The sequence below is a fragment of the Camelus dromedarius genome, chromosome 7 (genome assembly GCF_036321535.1).
Source record: "Camelus dromedarius isolate mCamDro1 chromosome 7, mCamDro1.pat, whole genome shotgun sequence".
Classification (NCBI taxonomy): Eukaryota; Metazoa; Chordata; class Mammalia; order Artiodactyla; family Camelidae; genus Camelus; species Camelus dromedarius.
In genome coordinates this window covers 31880342-31895169 of record NC_087442.1, presented here as the reverse complement: position 1 = coordinate 31895169, position 14828 = coordinate 31880342, and the positions used below count along the sequence as shown (strand labels likewise).

At 34.8% G+C, this 14828-nt stretch overlaps 1 protein-coding gene and 1 long non-coding RNA gene across 2 annotated transcripts in view; one reads left to right on the top strand and one right to left on the bottom strand.

Annotated features, from left to right (window-relative positions):
- The window catches only part of LOC135321672 (uncharacterized), a 228093-nt gene that overhangs the window by 100776 nt on the left and 112489 nt on the right, over window positions 1–14828 (top strand). The gene's annotated exons all lie outside the window — the stretch shown is intronic.
- PPP1R3A (protein phosphatase 1 regulatory subunit 3A) overlaps window positions 9426–14828 on the bottom strand; it is a 34234-nt gene continuing 28831 nt past the window's right edge. The window contains exons 2-4 of the mRNA XM_010975562.3: window positions 14454–14512; window positions 14233–14357; window positions 9426–12316 (exon numbers count right to left, since the gene is read on the bottom strand). Coding sequence (XP_010973864.3) covers window positions 9947–12316; window positions 14233–14357; window positions 14454–14512 — 2554 coding nt within the window. The 3' untranslated portion in view covers window positions 9426–9946. The remainder of the gene's footprint in view (window positions 12317–14232; window positions 14358–14453; window positions 14513–14828) is intronic.

The following is a 14828-nucleotide window of genomic DNA, read 5'->3' as shown; positions in this document are numbered from 1 at the left end:
CAGCAACTAATTTTGTTTGACCTAATTTGAAGCATGACCTAATAAATATATAAAGAGCTCTGTATCCAAAAAAGAATAATAATTACATTGACAATGTAGTAGATCACAAAGGAAGTGTTATCAATTTCAAATAATTGGCAATAAACTATATTCTATGACAATAGCCTAATGTAACTTGCACCAATTATAAAAGATCATAAAAAATTAAATGTCCTGTTCAATAACATTTGTGTTAAATTCCAATGGGAATTATAGTGGGAAACAGAAAATAAAAGGAAATAAAAATATTTAAAATATTATATTATATTTATATATGTGTTTTGAGATATAAATAATTATCTCAAGACCAGTTCAATGCAGTTCAAAATATTTGGTTTATTTTATAGTATTAAATAAAGTTTCTTTAAGAGAAAGGAGTAAAAAAATAATAAGATACACATTTACCTCAAGAAGACAAGAAAAAGAAAATAGAAGTGATTAAAGATAACACAGACTAGTTGTACTAATGATAGAATTTGGCAAAATTTGTAAAAGAACATAAAAAAATCAGTAGTGTTCTTATAAATTATGGTCATAATGCTAAAATATCAAACTAATAACTATAAAAATCAAGTGTTACAAAATATCAATAATTTCCCAAAAGAAAATATAATATGAAAAAAATAATTCATTCACAATAGTAACAAAATCCATAAGGTACCTAGGAATACATCTAATAGTAAATGTGCAATGTATTTATGGAGAATATTATAAATTATAATTTAGAGAACAAAAAAATGAATAATAATATACTATTCTCATGGATGGAAAAACTCAATATTTTTAAATGTCAGTTCTCCTCAAATTAATGAACATGTTTAGTAAAATTCCATTAAAAGTCAAGTTTTTACAGAGGCACCTTGTTGTTTACTACTGTATAGCACAGAGAACTTTATTCAATACCTTGTAATGGCCTATAATGAAAAAAAATATGGAAAGCATGAATCACTATGCTGGTCACCAGAAAGTAACACAACATTATAACTCAACTATCCTTTAAAAAAATGAAGTTTTTCATGAAACTTGATAAGCTGATCCTACAAGTCATATAAACAGCAAGGGGCCAAGAGTTACAGAGTTTTAAAGAACAAGGTATAGGAAATTGCCTCACCTGATATCAAGATCTACTATAAATTTATAGAAATTAGGGCCGTGTAGATCTATAAAAGGAAGGAGAGGCAGAAATATATCCATAAAAATATGAGAATTGGCACCTTAGAGCTACACATTACAAATCTCATATTCCCACCTGAAAACCTAGAAACATTTCCTTTACAGTGAGCCCTCTATCACCCTCTTCCTCCAGTTACTGGGATACGGTGGATTGTACAGAACGAATATCTGAATAAATTTCTCTCTTCTAGGAGGTTAGAACTGAGATCCAGAAAACTCTAACCAGTTAACTTTTAGACATATATAATCAGGTTGTAACACTACTATTGAAGGGGCCAGGTATCTTGAAGAGTAAGCAGAAAGAGAAAACTGACAAAAACAGAAAAATGAAGTGGACTCAGAAAAATGAAAAACAGGAAAATTAGGAGAGATTCCATTTCTGTCGGCTTTTCATGCCCTGGATTTTGTCCCCGCTGTTTTCACTGACTTTTTTTTTTTCCCCCACTTCTAGCCCTGGAGTAGTGGTAGTATTTCTTTGTGATATGTTTTGTGTGTGTGTGTGTTGTTTTTTCTTAAACTACTTTGAAGAGTTTTGGTTATTTCCAACCAAAGAGCTTTGTAGGATACACATTGACTATTATCAGATTTCCCTTGGTCCTAAGAATTAAAAATGATAATGTCCAACTATATAAAATGCCATTGGCCGCACATCTTTAAGGGTAGAACATAACATTGACCTGGGTGATATTTTTAAATGAGCAAAGAGTGTGTATAGAATGACCAGTATTCAGAAACTGTTCTTCCATGTGTTGTGTGGGTAAGGCCGGGGGGAATTCAGTAGAGGCACAGTTCTTTTAGGGCAGCTTGCCAGCCTTTTGCCATTCATTCAGCATGAACATAGTTTGTAGTCTTAAACTGTGGTGGTAGTTCTTTGGATCGGGTTCCAATACACATATCCCTTAAGCACAAGTGAAGGAAATGCCGATCTGTTGTCATTCACAGTGTCAGCACAGCACATCTGTATGAAGTGAGGCCAAAAGGGCAGATTATTGCAAAGGTCAAAACTAGATGGAGTGACACTGGTTCTGCCTTAAAATGTCTTTGTCTCTTATTGAACATCTTGTGTCATTTGTTTATATTTTAATTTACATTTGCTATTGAAATACTATTGGCTTACCACATGGTTGCTAAGTGCAGGTAATATGATCTGGTTTATTTCTTTAAAAAATGTTTATTCCTCTTACAGATGATGAGCAGGATGTATGCTCATAATACAGCTTCCAGCAATTTTTGCCATTATAATTCTGAGTAACACACAGTGGCCTCCACAACTTTAACAAAAGATTCTTCCATATAGTTCCACTTTGACTGTCCTGGAAGACGGAATTATCATGTCCTGAGCCCTCTGACTAGGCTATTGGCTATAGTATCAGGTTCCACAGCATTATAATTATCCTGTATCAGGAATGTAACCGACTTCTTTCTAAAGGATTTTGACCAGTTTATTCTTTATGAAGTGGCCCTACTTTTTGTGTAAACATTGCCCTCTGCAATAGTGAAATCTGTGAAAATACTGCCCTTCTTTTCGTAGGCTGACCAGGGGCTGATATATCTGAATTATGTTGTACAATCCTGAGGACAAGAATTCTGCCTGTAGGTTATAGACGGCATTCGTATTGGAAGCTGCTTCCTTTTATTCATGTGACACAGAATGATATACACCTACTGGCTAAGATATTTTCTTGGATGTTTAGGTTGACCTTACCATTTTTCATCCAAATTATGTTACTTTTGAAAGTGAAAGAGGGGCTATTAATAATTACACTGGAGCATCAAGCATATATAAGCACTCTGCCAGTCACATTGAGATATATCCTCATTGCAATTTGTTAAACTCAACTGTACTGAGGCATTTAGACGGATTTTATTGTGATTTCCTTGATACCTAAAATTATAGTGGTAAAAAGATGGCACATTTCTGAAATACAAAACTGTTTACAGGATCAAACATTTCTTCCTTTGTGCCACTTCTGTTCTTAGGTCTTACCTCTATTATTCAACTGGTTATAAGATATTGCAATGACTGTTTTTTGTCTCTATCTCCTTTGCTATATCAAGCTAGGTAAGATCTGTTACTAGTGCAATGCTTGTGGCCTGGAAGGAAGTCAATGTGTATTTTCTGAAGTCATTTGAATAAATTGAAAAGAACAGAATATTTTTAGGAACTTTCTTTTTTTAAGAGCATTAATAAAGATAGGATTATATGTGCAAGAGGTAGGGTGTGTTACATGTAATGTACTTATATACCAGTATAGCACCATGCAGGATGCTAATATATAGCAATTCATAAGATAACTTGGTATATCTGGGTTGAAGCAACAATGTGGTACAATGTTTAAAAGGATCAGCTCTGGAGAAAGGCTTCTGGAATCTGAATCTAGACTAGCATGTAACCTTGAAAAAACTAGCTTCTGTGCATCTGTTTCTATCTGTAAAATGGGAAAGCAATATTATTTCTCTCACGAAGTTATAAAACATACGTGAGTTGTTTCACGTAAAGAGCTTAGAACAGGGCCCAATGATTGTAAACACTTGAGTTGGCTTCTGTATTATAACTACTTATATTTTTATTATTAAAGACTGAAACTCACATGTGTACATCAATAAAGATACAGATGTAGATGTTATACTCAAAGATTCAGGCTAAAACCGGGTTTCTTACTTATTCACAGAATGAAAAATCAACATATTGCACTTAAATAGTAATTTAAGGACGGGAGTATGATCAGGAAGGCCAAAGAATTCACATGGGAGAAGACAACTGACTTAAATTGGCCTGATTCCAAATATTAAAGACTATGAAGTAAATATAAAAGACATTTATAATCTCTTATCTTCTTATTTTCCTTTCCAACTTTCGAAGAGTAGAAACATACTTAAAATATTTCCACTCATATCTGTGAACGTAGTAAATAAAATCCTTTTTCTTTAACCTTTATTCTCTTCCTTAGTTAGGACCTGAAATTGTTTCATTAACATATAGAAAATCTATGTGCATAATGAAAAATGACAATTTTTTTTGAAAAATGACAATTGAATTTCCCAAAGATTTATGGATTAATTGGGAAGAGTCACTTAATGTGCAGTAACAAAATAACAATATCATTTTTAGAATGTACATGTATAAATGATTTAAATGTGTGATATTTTCATAAATGCACCATGCTGAAAAATTTATAAACTGTACATTACAAGTCTCCCACATAGAATTATTAGAAGTATGTTATGGGTTATTTAAGTGTTTACAAAGAGAATTTCTAGCCTCGTATAGTAATTTTTAAGCACTATCTCTCTGCTGTTTGATATTATGTTTTATAGAGTATGTCTTTAGGAAATTTTAAAGCTGTTTCCACTCAGAACCAAGTCAACCGATACATGATATTGATGAATTCTGTAATAGAGTAGACATGTACCTGGCTTTTCTTTGAGTCTTAGGAAACTGATTGCTAATGGTCTTAAGCTGTGTTACGGTATGCTACTACATTTCCAGGCCGTATACTGCTTTCCTTTAGACTCTGCCACCAAAATAACATCTTTGTGTTACTATTTTAATTTCATATGTAAATATAATAGAGTTTCTTCAGGGAATGGATAAGCCTCTTACATATTATATACATCACTGCACGTTGTATCAGGAGACTGTTAACTTATCCTGTCACTTATCAGATGTTGGAATACATGTATGTGTGTGTGTGTGTGGATGTATGTGCGTGTTTGAGTATATATAGATACTCTGCTATGTTGATCAGGTGAACGTTTTCTTTTTAAAAATCCACTGAGTATCTTTGCTAGTTGTTCTATCTGTTTATCCTAAAAGTTGACATGCAGAACAGGTGTGAAGTTGAGAGATCAGCCATTTTCAAAGGGCATGGCAGCAGTTGGGAAGATTGAGTTTCTTACACTTTATACCTTGTGATGTTTGTTGCTTCCTAAGCTACTAAGCTACTTTTCTCTGAAGACGTATCTTGTTCTATGAATTTTCACATTAGCCAGTGAATTTAAGGTATGCGTTATTATTCTTTTAATATATAATCTGTATATTATTTCCCATGAAGTAGAATAAAGGGAATGTTTCCTGTGCTAGGAAGAATTAATAGACACAGAAAATCAAATTAATTATTAAGAGGAATGGAGAGAAAAGATCATTTCTCTCTTTCGCATGTGCCAAATACAGTGTACCACTCTGTCCGGGAGCTGTATTCTCTTTGCCTTTTTCTATGTTGTCTTTGGTAGTTTATGAAAACATTCTAGCTTTGCTTTGATTGAGTTCGTTCGTATTAAAATCAGACCTCAGAGTATCCTGTCCACATATCAGGGATAGGGAAGGAAGGAAACACCGCTGCAATCTGATTCCATCCACAGTTACTGACTGAAAATTTCTACAAGCTCGACCTGGTGAGGTTGTGGGAGGGAAGAAGCTATGCTCCTGCCCTGTCCAAGCAGACAGTCCAGTTAGGATGATTGGTCAAATACCTAGTGCATGCAAGATGATTAGTGTCATAAGAGATCCCAAAACGGAGAGATCCCACCAACTAACATAGTAAAGGACTTCAAAAGGATGGGGACTAAAGCAGTACAAAGAAAATGTACAGTGTTGGGGAGGAAGAGAGGAGTAAAGGTAACTGAAAGTGACTTCTAGACGGAGGGGCTTACATGAGCAGTCACATAGGAACAGGTGAGCACGGCATGTTCTAGGGACAATATGGCTTGCTTGACTGACAGCGGCCTTGAAGCAAAGAACAGTGAGAATTAAGGCCACATGTTTCAGATGGGGTGACAAGAAGGACGATGCACTGATTCCAACCATGACCAGTAACTTAATTAGGCATTAAAATATGCTGTAGAATCGGATCTTGGAGGTATCTCAGCCAAATAAAAATGATTTCTCTGTAATCCACTACTGATTTACCCATGCCCCTATTACTTTATTATCATGAGAATAAAGAATTGAATATATTAGGAAAAGACTTTGGGAATTTTTCCTTAAATTTGCACATCATATATTGTTTCATATTGAAAAAATGAAAGTAATATATATGAATCTAACAAATACAGAAATGACACAATATAAAAATTCTGAACTTTCTTTAAAGAATTGTTTGTTTAATAAGGCTTTAACACACTGCAATAATGACGTTTCTTGTAAACCATGTTCAAAGCTAGGCTGAAAATCTAGTGAAAATTTGATTAGCTATTTAAAAAGTTTTGGGTAAAATTATGGAAACATATTATATTAATGACCAAATCTAGTTTTAAAAGATGAAAAGTAACTTATGTTGCTATGTGTTTTATTATAAATTATTTCTTAAAATAGAAAAAAAATTAAGCATTTAATTTAATCAAATAAATAGAAATAACTTTTTTAGCTGTTCTCTTCATATAGGACTACAACAGTGTAGATGCTGGATGAGCATGGCCTGTCTTGTTTCTTTCGTATCTTGTTGCAGAATCAAAGTCAATCCTATTCCTCAGTACCACAGAGCTGGCTGAGACAAGACTTAACAAACCACGATTTTTATTGCATAGTTCAATTTCTATATTCACTCAGTGAAATTGCAGAAGGTTGGAGATCATGATAACAGAAATCAGTAGATGAACTGACCCTAGGAATGACAGCTCTCCTGTTTGCATCTTTACTAGTTCTCCCGCTAGTTTTTGTTTGCTTTTTTGATGTATGTATATGCACAAATTGAGTCTTATAGAGAAGACAACCAGTCTGATGATATAAAATAGTTTTTATGACTGAAAAAAAATTATTAAGAAAGTATCATGAATGCTATTTGGGAAAAAGATTTCATTTATTTCCCCAAATTTGGCCTGGATATTTTCAAGTTTTCCATTTAACCAGAAGGTTGATTTAAGATGGCAAATAAAAGATGACCCTGTTTATCTCACAAAATGGTGACAGAATAATATATATATATATATATACACACACACACACACACACATTCTTTGAAATAATTCACAATCAAAATACTGGAGCTCAGCGGGGAAGCACACTTGCATTAACTCAGTGTTCTTGAATGTTGAGAGGTGAATTTCATATCATTAACTCATTTCCTCTTGCACTGAAAAATCTATTGAAATATTGGTGGACTATACAGATATGATTTTTAATGATAGTTGATTTTACTACCTACGCTTGCTTGTCAATTAATTTTTAGAAATTTGTTTCTAATAGAAGCCCAGCAAGATAAAAGGTGATGGTTATTATATTACATTTCTTATGCACTATAGAAGCAGGTGTACAATATACTTCTTTTTGTTTATTCTCATGCCACACCCTCTTTTGGCCTTCAGACAATGAAGGCAGCTACGCTTATAAAGATGACCCTTGTCATAATGATTCACAGTCAAATCTTTATTAACCAGGGACTGCCAGTTCTTCCAGAGATCCACTTTTCTTGTTCAACATAGTGATGTGACCAAAACAGGATGCAAAACTTAACCTCTCCACCTAGCAGTAGTTTCTTAAGTTCTTATGACTTTATTTCAAATTCTTCATAAGTAATGTTTGGAAAATCAGTTAGATCACCAATTATTTCTTCATTGCATGCAGAGAGGTACACAATGGAGTATTTTAAATCCTTTGAAACTACTATTGTCATATTTCCAATATGTATGAGAAGGTTTAGTAAGTTAATAAAAGTCAAATAAAAGAGATAAAGGAAGTTACATTCTTTTACATATAAGGGAATAATTACAGTTAGGGCACCTGTGTTCATAAAGTAATATCGTGTTCTTTGCATTAATAAGATATGGCATATTGACTGAAACTCTTAAAGGTAGAGTGTAAAAACCAAGCCATTAAGGAACTGAAAAAATGCTAACCTTAAATTCATTGTAATCTAGATCTGTCAACAAAATTATCAAGACAGCAATTTTAGAGATAATATTCTAGGTACAGCCTACAATATTCCACTTGAATTTATTGAAAATATGCTTTCTCAATCAAATATTTGCCCTAAGTTCTACTTCATGATATTTCTATTTGTTCAGCTAAAAAGTTGAAGTCAAGCACTCAATTTCAGTGGGACTTGAGACAAGCATGCTACTGGGGGATTTGGAAATAGTTGTGTACCCGGTGAAAATTAAGGAAATCATTTACTGGTACATGAAAGTCAGTTTATTGCTTCATTCTCATTTTGTCTTCCTGTAAATGCATGTTTTTTAGAAGTGTGGGATGATGTATGCAAGTGTTACTCATTACAATTACCTTTACAGGTTAATAAACAGGTTACTTTTTCTCTCTGAAGATCAATGTTGCATTCTCTATGCAAGAAGTTCCTATAAAAAAAGAAATCACCTAAATGGGCTCCCTCCATGTGACACTCTTCCATATTCCTGGCCAAGTCAAAAGCATCAAACTACAAACTGATGCCTCCTCCCAGAGGACTAGCCATTCAGCATATCAAAGCCAGTGCTCTATCGCAGAACAGAGGACAAGGTTTTGCATAAATTAGTCATTCAGTAAAAGTTGTTAAATTCCACCGTATAAGAATCTTTGCATTACCCCTATGTGACTAAAGATTAGTTCCATTATCTCACAGACTCAGCCAGATAATAACAGCAACAAACAGCAAAGTCACTGCTACACTGGATACTCATTTCTCCCTCAGTAGATTTCCATACCTACCTATTTGTCTACTTAAAAATTTGAGTTATCATATAACAACCTGATAATTGTATAGTAAATATCACCAGTGATTTAGCTGTTTGTTCTCTGAATGCACCTTGAGGAATAATTCATAGTTTCATCATGAGAAAAGATTAAAAATGTGTTGGAAGACAAAAAAAATGCTACCAGGTAGAATAGTTTGTTTGGAAATCTTTTTTTTTTTAATTATTGTTTTCATTTAATGCTTTAGGCTTTATAGGTACAAATTCATTCTGAAGCACTGCTTGTGGAACTTTAAATTTCCAGCTCTGAATAATAGTTGACGTTGAAATTGTCCAGCTGTGTTATACGGTCTCCCTTTGAAAAAGAAAAACATTGCATAAAGATAGGCCATTCTTAAAATTTTGTGGAACCGAACAATCGTTTCTTGATTGTTTCAGTCTTTGTCAGATTTGTCTGATGAAATGCCCTGACTTTGTAAATATGCAGGAGGTAAAACATGTATGTGTATAAAGTACTATTCAGGCAAACAATGTGTTTCTTCCACTTAAATTTATGCATTTCAATATACATGGGTGTTGTTCTTAAAAAATATGAAATCAAAGTTGACAGATTTGATTTATCAAAACGTGCTGATACAGTGGTAAATGCAAATTTCATGGTCAATATTAAAAGACCAAAAAAGTCCTCTGCCATTGTCCATGTTTTATCGATATTTTAAAAACCGTAGAGGGAAAAAATACTCTCAGGGAAAAAAAAAAAATGAAACTTTACTGCAAAAGAATTGAATGCAAGAAATGGCACTTTAAGTAGTGAAGAGACATGAAGCATTGAAACTTCATAGCCTGCTAAGGAGCAACAGCTGTACCTAATTTCAACTTGACGTGCTTCAGATCTCATATTCATATAGGTATTTAATGATCCAAACATAATGGTCCTATATAGAATAATTACTTATATGAAGGAGCAAACTTCATACGCATTCCTTTTTAAATGATCCTTCAAGAGGAAAACTGCACTGGCTCTTTGAACAATGAATAGTCTCTTTCACCAATCCAAATGTTTGGGGCCCAATAGCTCATCTTTTAAGAGAGAAGGACAGTAGTGCCGAGGTTACTTCTTTTTGACAGACTCCTTTTGTCTTCCCCCGTCCCAGGATAGCCAGTACAATGAAAAAAGGTAGAATGCCAAGCCGATCATTAAGTCATACTGATAGATGGTCACAAGAAATATCAGAAACAAAAGGAAATAAGGTACTTTAGAGTTGATGTATTTCGAAAGCAGAGATTCACTGCTTTGAGCTTGACTTTCCTGGGCAGGGAGACTATCAGAGGCAGAGCTCTCAGATGCCTTGTCACCTGGAGAGCACAGTGATTGCCCAGAGTTTATTAATCCTTCATCCTCATGCCTTGCCTCTTCTATGTTCTCAAAAGCTTCGCTGATTAAAATAGTTGGCCCTAGAGATGTCTCCGCACCACATTCTCCCTGCTGGAAAATCTGGCCTGTACATCTCTCCCTCCTGCTACCTGATGTCTCTATTCCTGAACTTTTGGAATCTTCTTCAGATGGAGATGCAGGATGAGGGTGCTTCTCCATACCCTGGATTACACTTGTTGGGTTACAATTATATTCTGATTTAGGAGAAACAGATTGGAGAGGCATGGCAGCAGCAACTGCATTCTCTACAGCAGTTGCCTGTTCATGAGATGGCACTGAGGTTTGAGCATGGTGACTGGAAATGTGAGAGTCATCCTGAGAAGCCCTATCAGTGTCTGAATTTAAAGCAGAATGAAGAACGGCATCTTTGTTCGTTTTCTTTGATAATTCTTGGACCTGCCCATGATCTCTATTTTCTAGAAATATTTTCTTGTCTGTTGGTAACATTCCCAAATGTAAATCTAGTTTGGAGGCTGCCTTTTGATTGTCTGTAATGACCTGTGAGGATTCTTCCACAGATGGATTTGCAACGCCACATTTCTTCCTGTCACGTGTCTTCCCGGGATTGTATGATGTGGTTTCTTCCTTCTCTGTTTCATCTGCATGTACATTACAAATACCTAAACGTGATTCCTTTTCAAAGTTGTTGTCATGGATTACAGCTGCTGAATCTCGTTGACAAAGGGTATCATGTGAATCATCGTTTCTCCCTTCATGTGGATCAAATGCTGTTTCTTTTACCTCGATGGGCCTGTCACTTCGTGCTGTCTCTTGAGGTAGCTTGGCAATTACCGCTTTTTCTCTAGCAGACATGCTTTCTAGAGTACTTTCTGATGTTGTCTTAATTATATAAGCTGTACCTGCTTCTGCTTTCTCAGTAATACCATGATCAGCTAGAGAAGACAGTTCACAGCTCACTGCTTCCTGGAAGGTAAACAATTCTTCTGTAGGAGCAGCTTTCAAACTTCCTGTACTGTCTCTTTTTTCCCACGTGTCTTCACAGTCTGCTTGCTCTTTGGTCTCCTCTGTTATATGTGTCTTACTCTCTCTTCCTTTCCTTTGACTTTCCGGAGCATTCCAACTTTGTTTATGCTGTGTGTTCTTATTCTGATCTTCAGAATCGATCCAATCTGATTTTTCTTCTTCAATTTGGAAGAGATACTCATTCCTCGAAACATTTCCACTTCTTGTTCTTGGTGAGCAAGCTCGACCAGACATCCATCCTAAAGTAGTGCTTCCGCTAGCCGAAAGATCACAGTCTGGGGTTGTTAACACAGCTTCTTCCCAGTTTATATTTGTCCTTGGTGGAAGGACTGTATCTGCTCTGATTGCCTGGTCGTGAATTGTGGTGTCTTTACTCGGCAGAGCAGTTAGGTTTCTGGTACTAGCTCCCACCCCTTCCAAACTTTCAGAGTGGCTCATCTTCCTTTCTTGGTCGTGTAAGATTGGTTGAAAATGTTTGCTTTGTTTTTCATTAAGACCTAAATGTGTTCTTTGCTCCTCCTTATTCTTACCATTGCCATAGTCTTTCTTGGAAGATCCTTTTTCTGTCGATTCTTCTGAATGGAAATCTGAATGGAAATCTCTTCTTAAACATTCCCAATCTTTTGTTTCAATTTTTTTAGCTTCTCTTTCAAGTTTTTTGTTAAGATTGTCTGCCATTAATTGATCTGCAGACGGACAAGATATTTGCACTCTGCCTTTCCCTTGGGCTGGATTAGCATTATCATCCAGTACTTCTTTGCCTCCAATATGTAATTGCACTAATTCATCACTACTAGTATTTCCAAATGATGGCTTGATTTCTCCCATATCTGTAAGTATGGGAGTAATTTCCTCTGAAGGTTGATGACTACACTCATTTCTGTGAAAATCTCCCTTTAAGGATCTCTCTGCTGATGAACTTGAAGACAAGGGTCTTTTAAACAAGTCAGTGTATACTTCATCATGAATTTGCTTCTTTTCTAACCCCTCAGCTTTATTTGGAAAATTGACTGTATTCTTTTCATCTCCAGAAGCAGTACTTCTTATTAAGCGTTGATTTATCTTAAGGGATAAAAGCAACAAAGAATAATGACCAAGTGATTTTAAATATACAAGGTGAATTAGATAGGTTTCATTTACTTGGCTAGTAATTATCTGGATTTCCTTGATTCATTTCATTTGTGGATTTTGTACAAATTCTGAAAGCCAGATGTTTTGGGGGGGATCCTTGTAGGCTATGATTTGGGAATGAGATTAATAAGAAAAGGGGCCAAAATTAATCATTCTCCTTCCCAGCTTCCAAATATCACATTGTATTATTCAGCTATTCTTGCTTGTCATTGCACTTTCTCCTCACTTAGGATATACACATTGATAGCTCCATGCTAATCAATTAGAGAGCAGCTTCCTGGGTGCCCCTTGCTGCATTTACACTTGCTGTGGGTGCCCCTATTACAGTTTCTCTTATTAATATGTTTTCTGCAAAGCCTCTGCAAACTATTAATAGCAAAACGTCACTCAAAGAAAAGTGAGGGAGTTAATGTCTCTGCAAATTCTGTTTTAATGACCCTCTGCCAACTGGTACTCAAATGTATTTGAGCTCTTCAGTGATGCCAACTGTCAGGATTTAACAGTGAGATGCCTGTGGTTTTTTTTTTTTTCTCCTCATAACTGACATTTGCATGATCTCAATAATTATATGCAAATCTTACGTTTTCCCCTTCTTCTCACATAAGGCTCATGTTACTTGTCAACTGCACAGCTGTCTTGTAAGCCAATGCCTGTGGGTTCCACAGATTTGGTTGTATTTCCATCTATTATAGAGCTTCATTGTTTTATGCATTAACGTCAGCATGGAGCAAATTAGCATCTAAATTACAGCTCCCTGTTCATTTATTGGACTTACAATCTCAGTAACTTCTAAACAAACTTTTATATTTGAGCCTGCTCATTGTAATGAGGTATATTGGTGAAGTATGTGATTTTTTTTCAGGGTCCTTTCATTATATTCTGTGGTTTGAAAAAAAATGGTGATGTTAACTTTCAGCTAGTGAGAATTCTCACAATGGGTGACAACTTTGTAATTTCTTAAAGTTGGAGCAAAGTAAATTGCATACTTTAGTGATGCAGCTTCCATATCACTATAGAAAGGGTGGGATGTGTGGGGAAGGAGATGAGCTCTATTCCTTTTCTGTTTCAGCACTGACACTTGAAGAGGCAAATGTCATTTTAATCTTAGATGATTATGAATCCATGTATCCTAATGATATGAGCTCCAACCAAATACAGAAAAGGAAAAATTGCATTATGTGACTCATTTACTCCTATTTCTTCTTTTGTGATAAAAATGCTATCTAAACCATCCCCCCCCCCAAATTCCAAATAGATTGAATGTTCACCAAGTGTGAAATTTATGGTAACAAATTTAATACTAAATTGTACAGTGCTGAATTCATTTCTTGTTTGAAAAATATGGCACAGGCTATTTTCTCCTCATTTGGTAATTTAATAGTTTCCAATGATACAGAACTTATGAATTCTCACAAAAATGGAAGTAAAAAAAAAGTGCTGCTAAATGCAAGATTCAGACTTGTAGAGCTGGACATAGCCCTAACAATCATCTAGCCCAGCCCTCTCATTTTGCAGACGAGTTTATGATAAGTGTACACTTGTCACAAAGATTAGAAATGCACCTCAGGATAGTGCTACCTCTTCTGTAATTCCTACAAACTATCACTCAGAGCCGCTGGTAAAGAGATAAGAAACGAATGTCATTAATTTACCATTGCAGAGACCAGAAGCAACATACTGAAATCAAAGTGCCTTGTTGATCAAGCTAGAGATGCAAGGACAGAATAGGCTGTGCTTTCACATTTGCAAATTATATTAGTTGAAGCTATTGAAAGGCAGGCATGGCAGCATCTTTGAAGCATAAATGGATTCATCTTCTCTAATACCGTGGCAACCAGAACACTTACCATCAACTCTAATTCTTTTTCATTATGTTCATCATGTTCCCTGTTTACATCTTTTACATTTTGATCACTGGTTTCCAAGTCTTCCTTGGCCTCATGAGAGCAAACAATTGTTGGGATATAGGTATCTGAAAAGTTAAGATAATTTTTCCTGTGTAAGATTGTTATAATTGTAGGCTCTAACAAAAGAAATAGATTCTGTTTAAAAATTAAAAAAATATTACCTGTAATCTTTGAATTCTCAGAATTATTCTCATCTGACGTTACTGATGAATCTTCTTTACTGTTAAATTTAAAACAAAACATTAAACATTTTTTCTGGGACTACAGTTCTAAGTTTTTTTATACAGCAAGAAATTCAATCCAAATACAAGTCAAATAAGTATTATATAACCTGTCATATTTTCTTGCCTTACTTTGTATATTTTTAAATTAAATCAATCTCTTAGAATGATACAATAGTATATATTAGTTGTAGGAGAATGTAAAAATTATTTACACAATGCTATATTTCTAAATAAGATTATGTTGTTAAGATAATAAAACTTACATAACCAAAGTAAAAATGTATGTAAATGTAGGCTATTCTATCATTCATG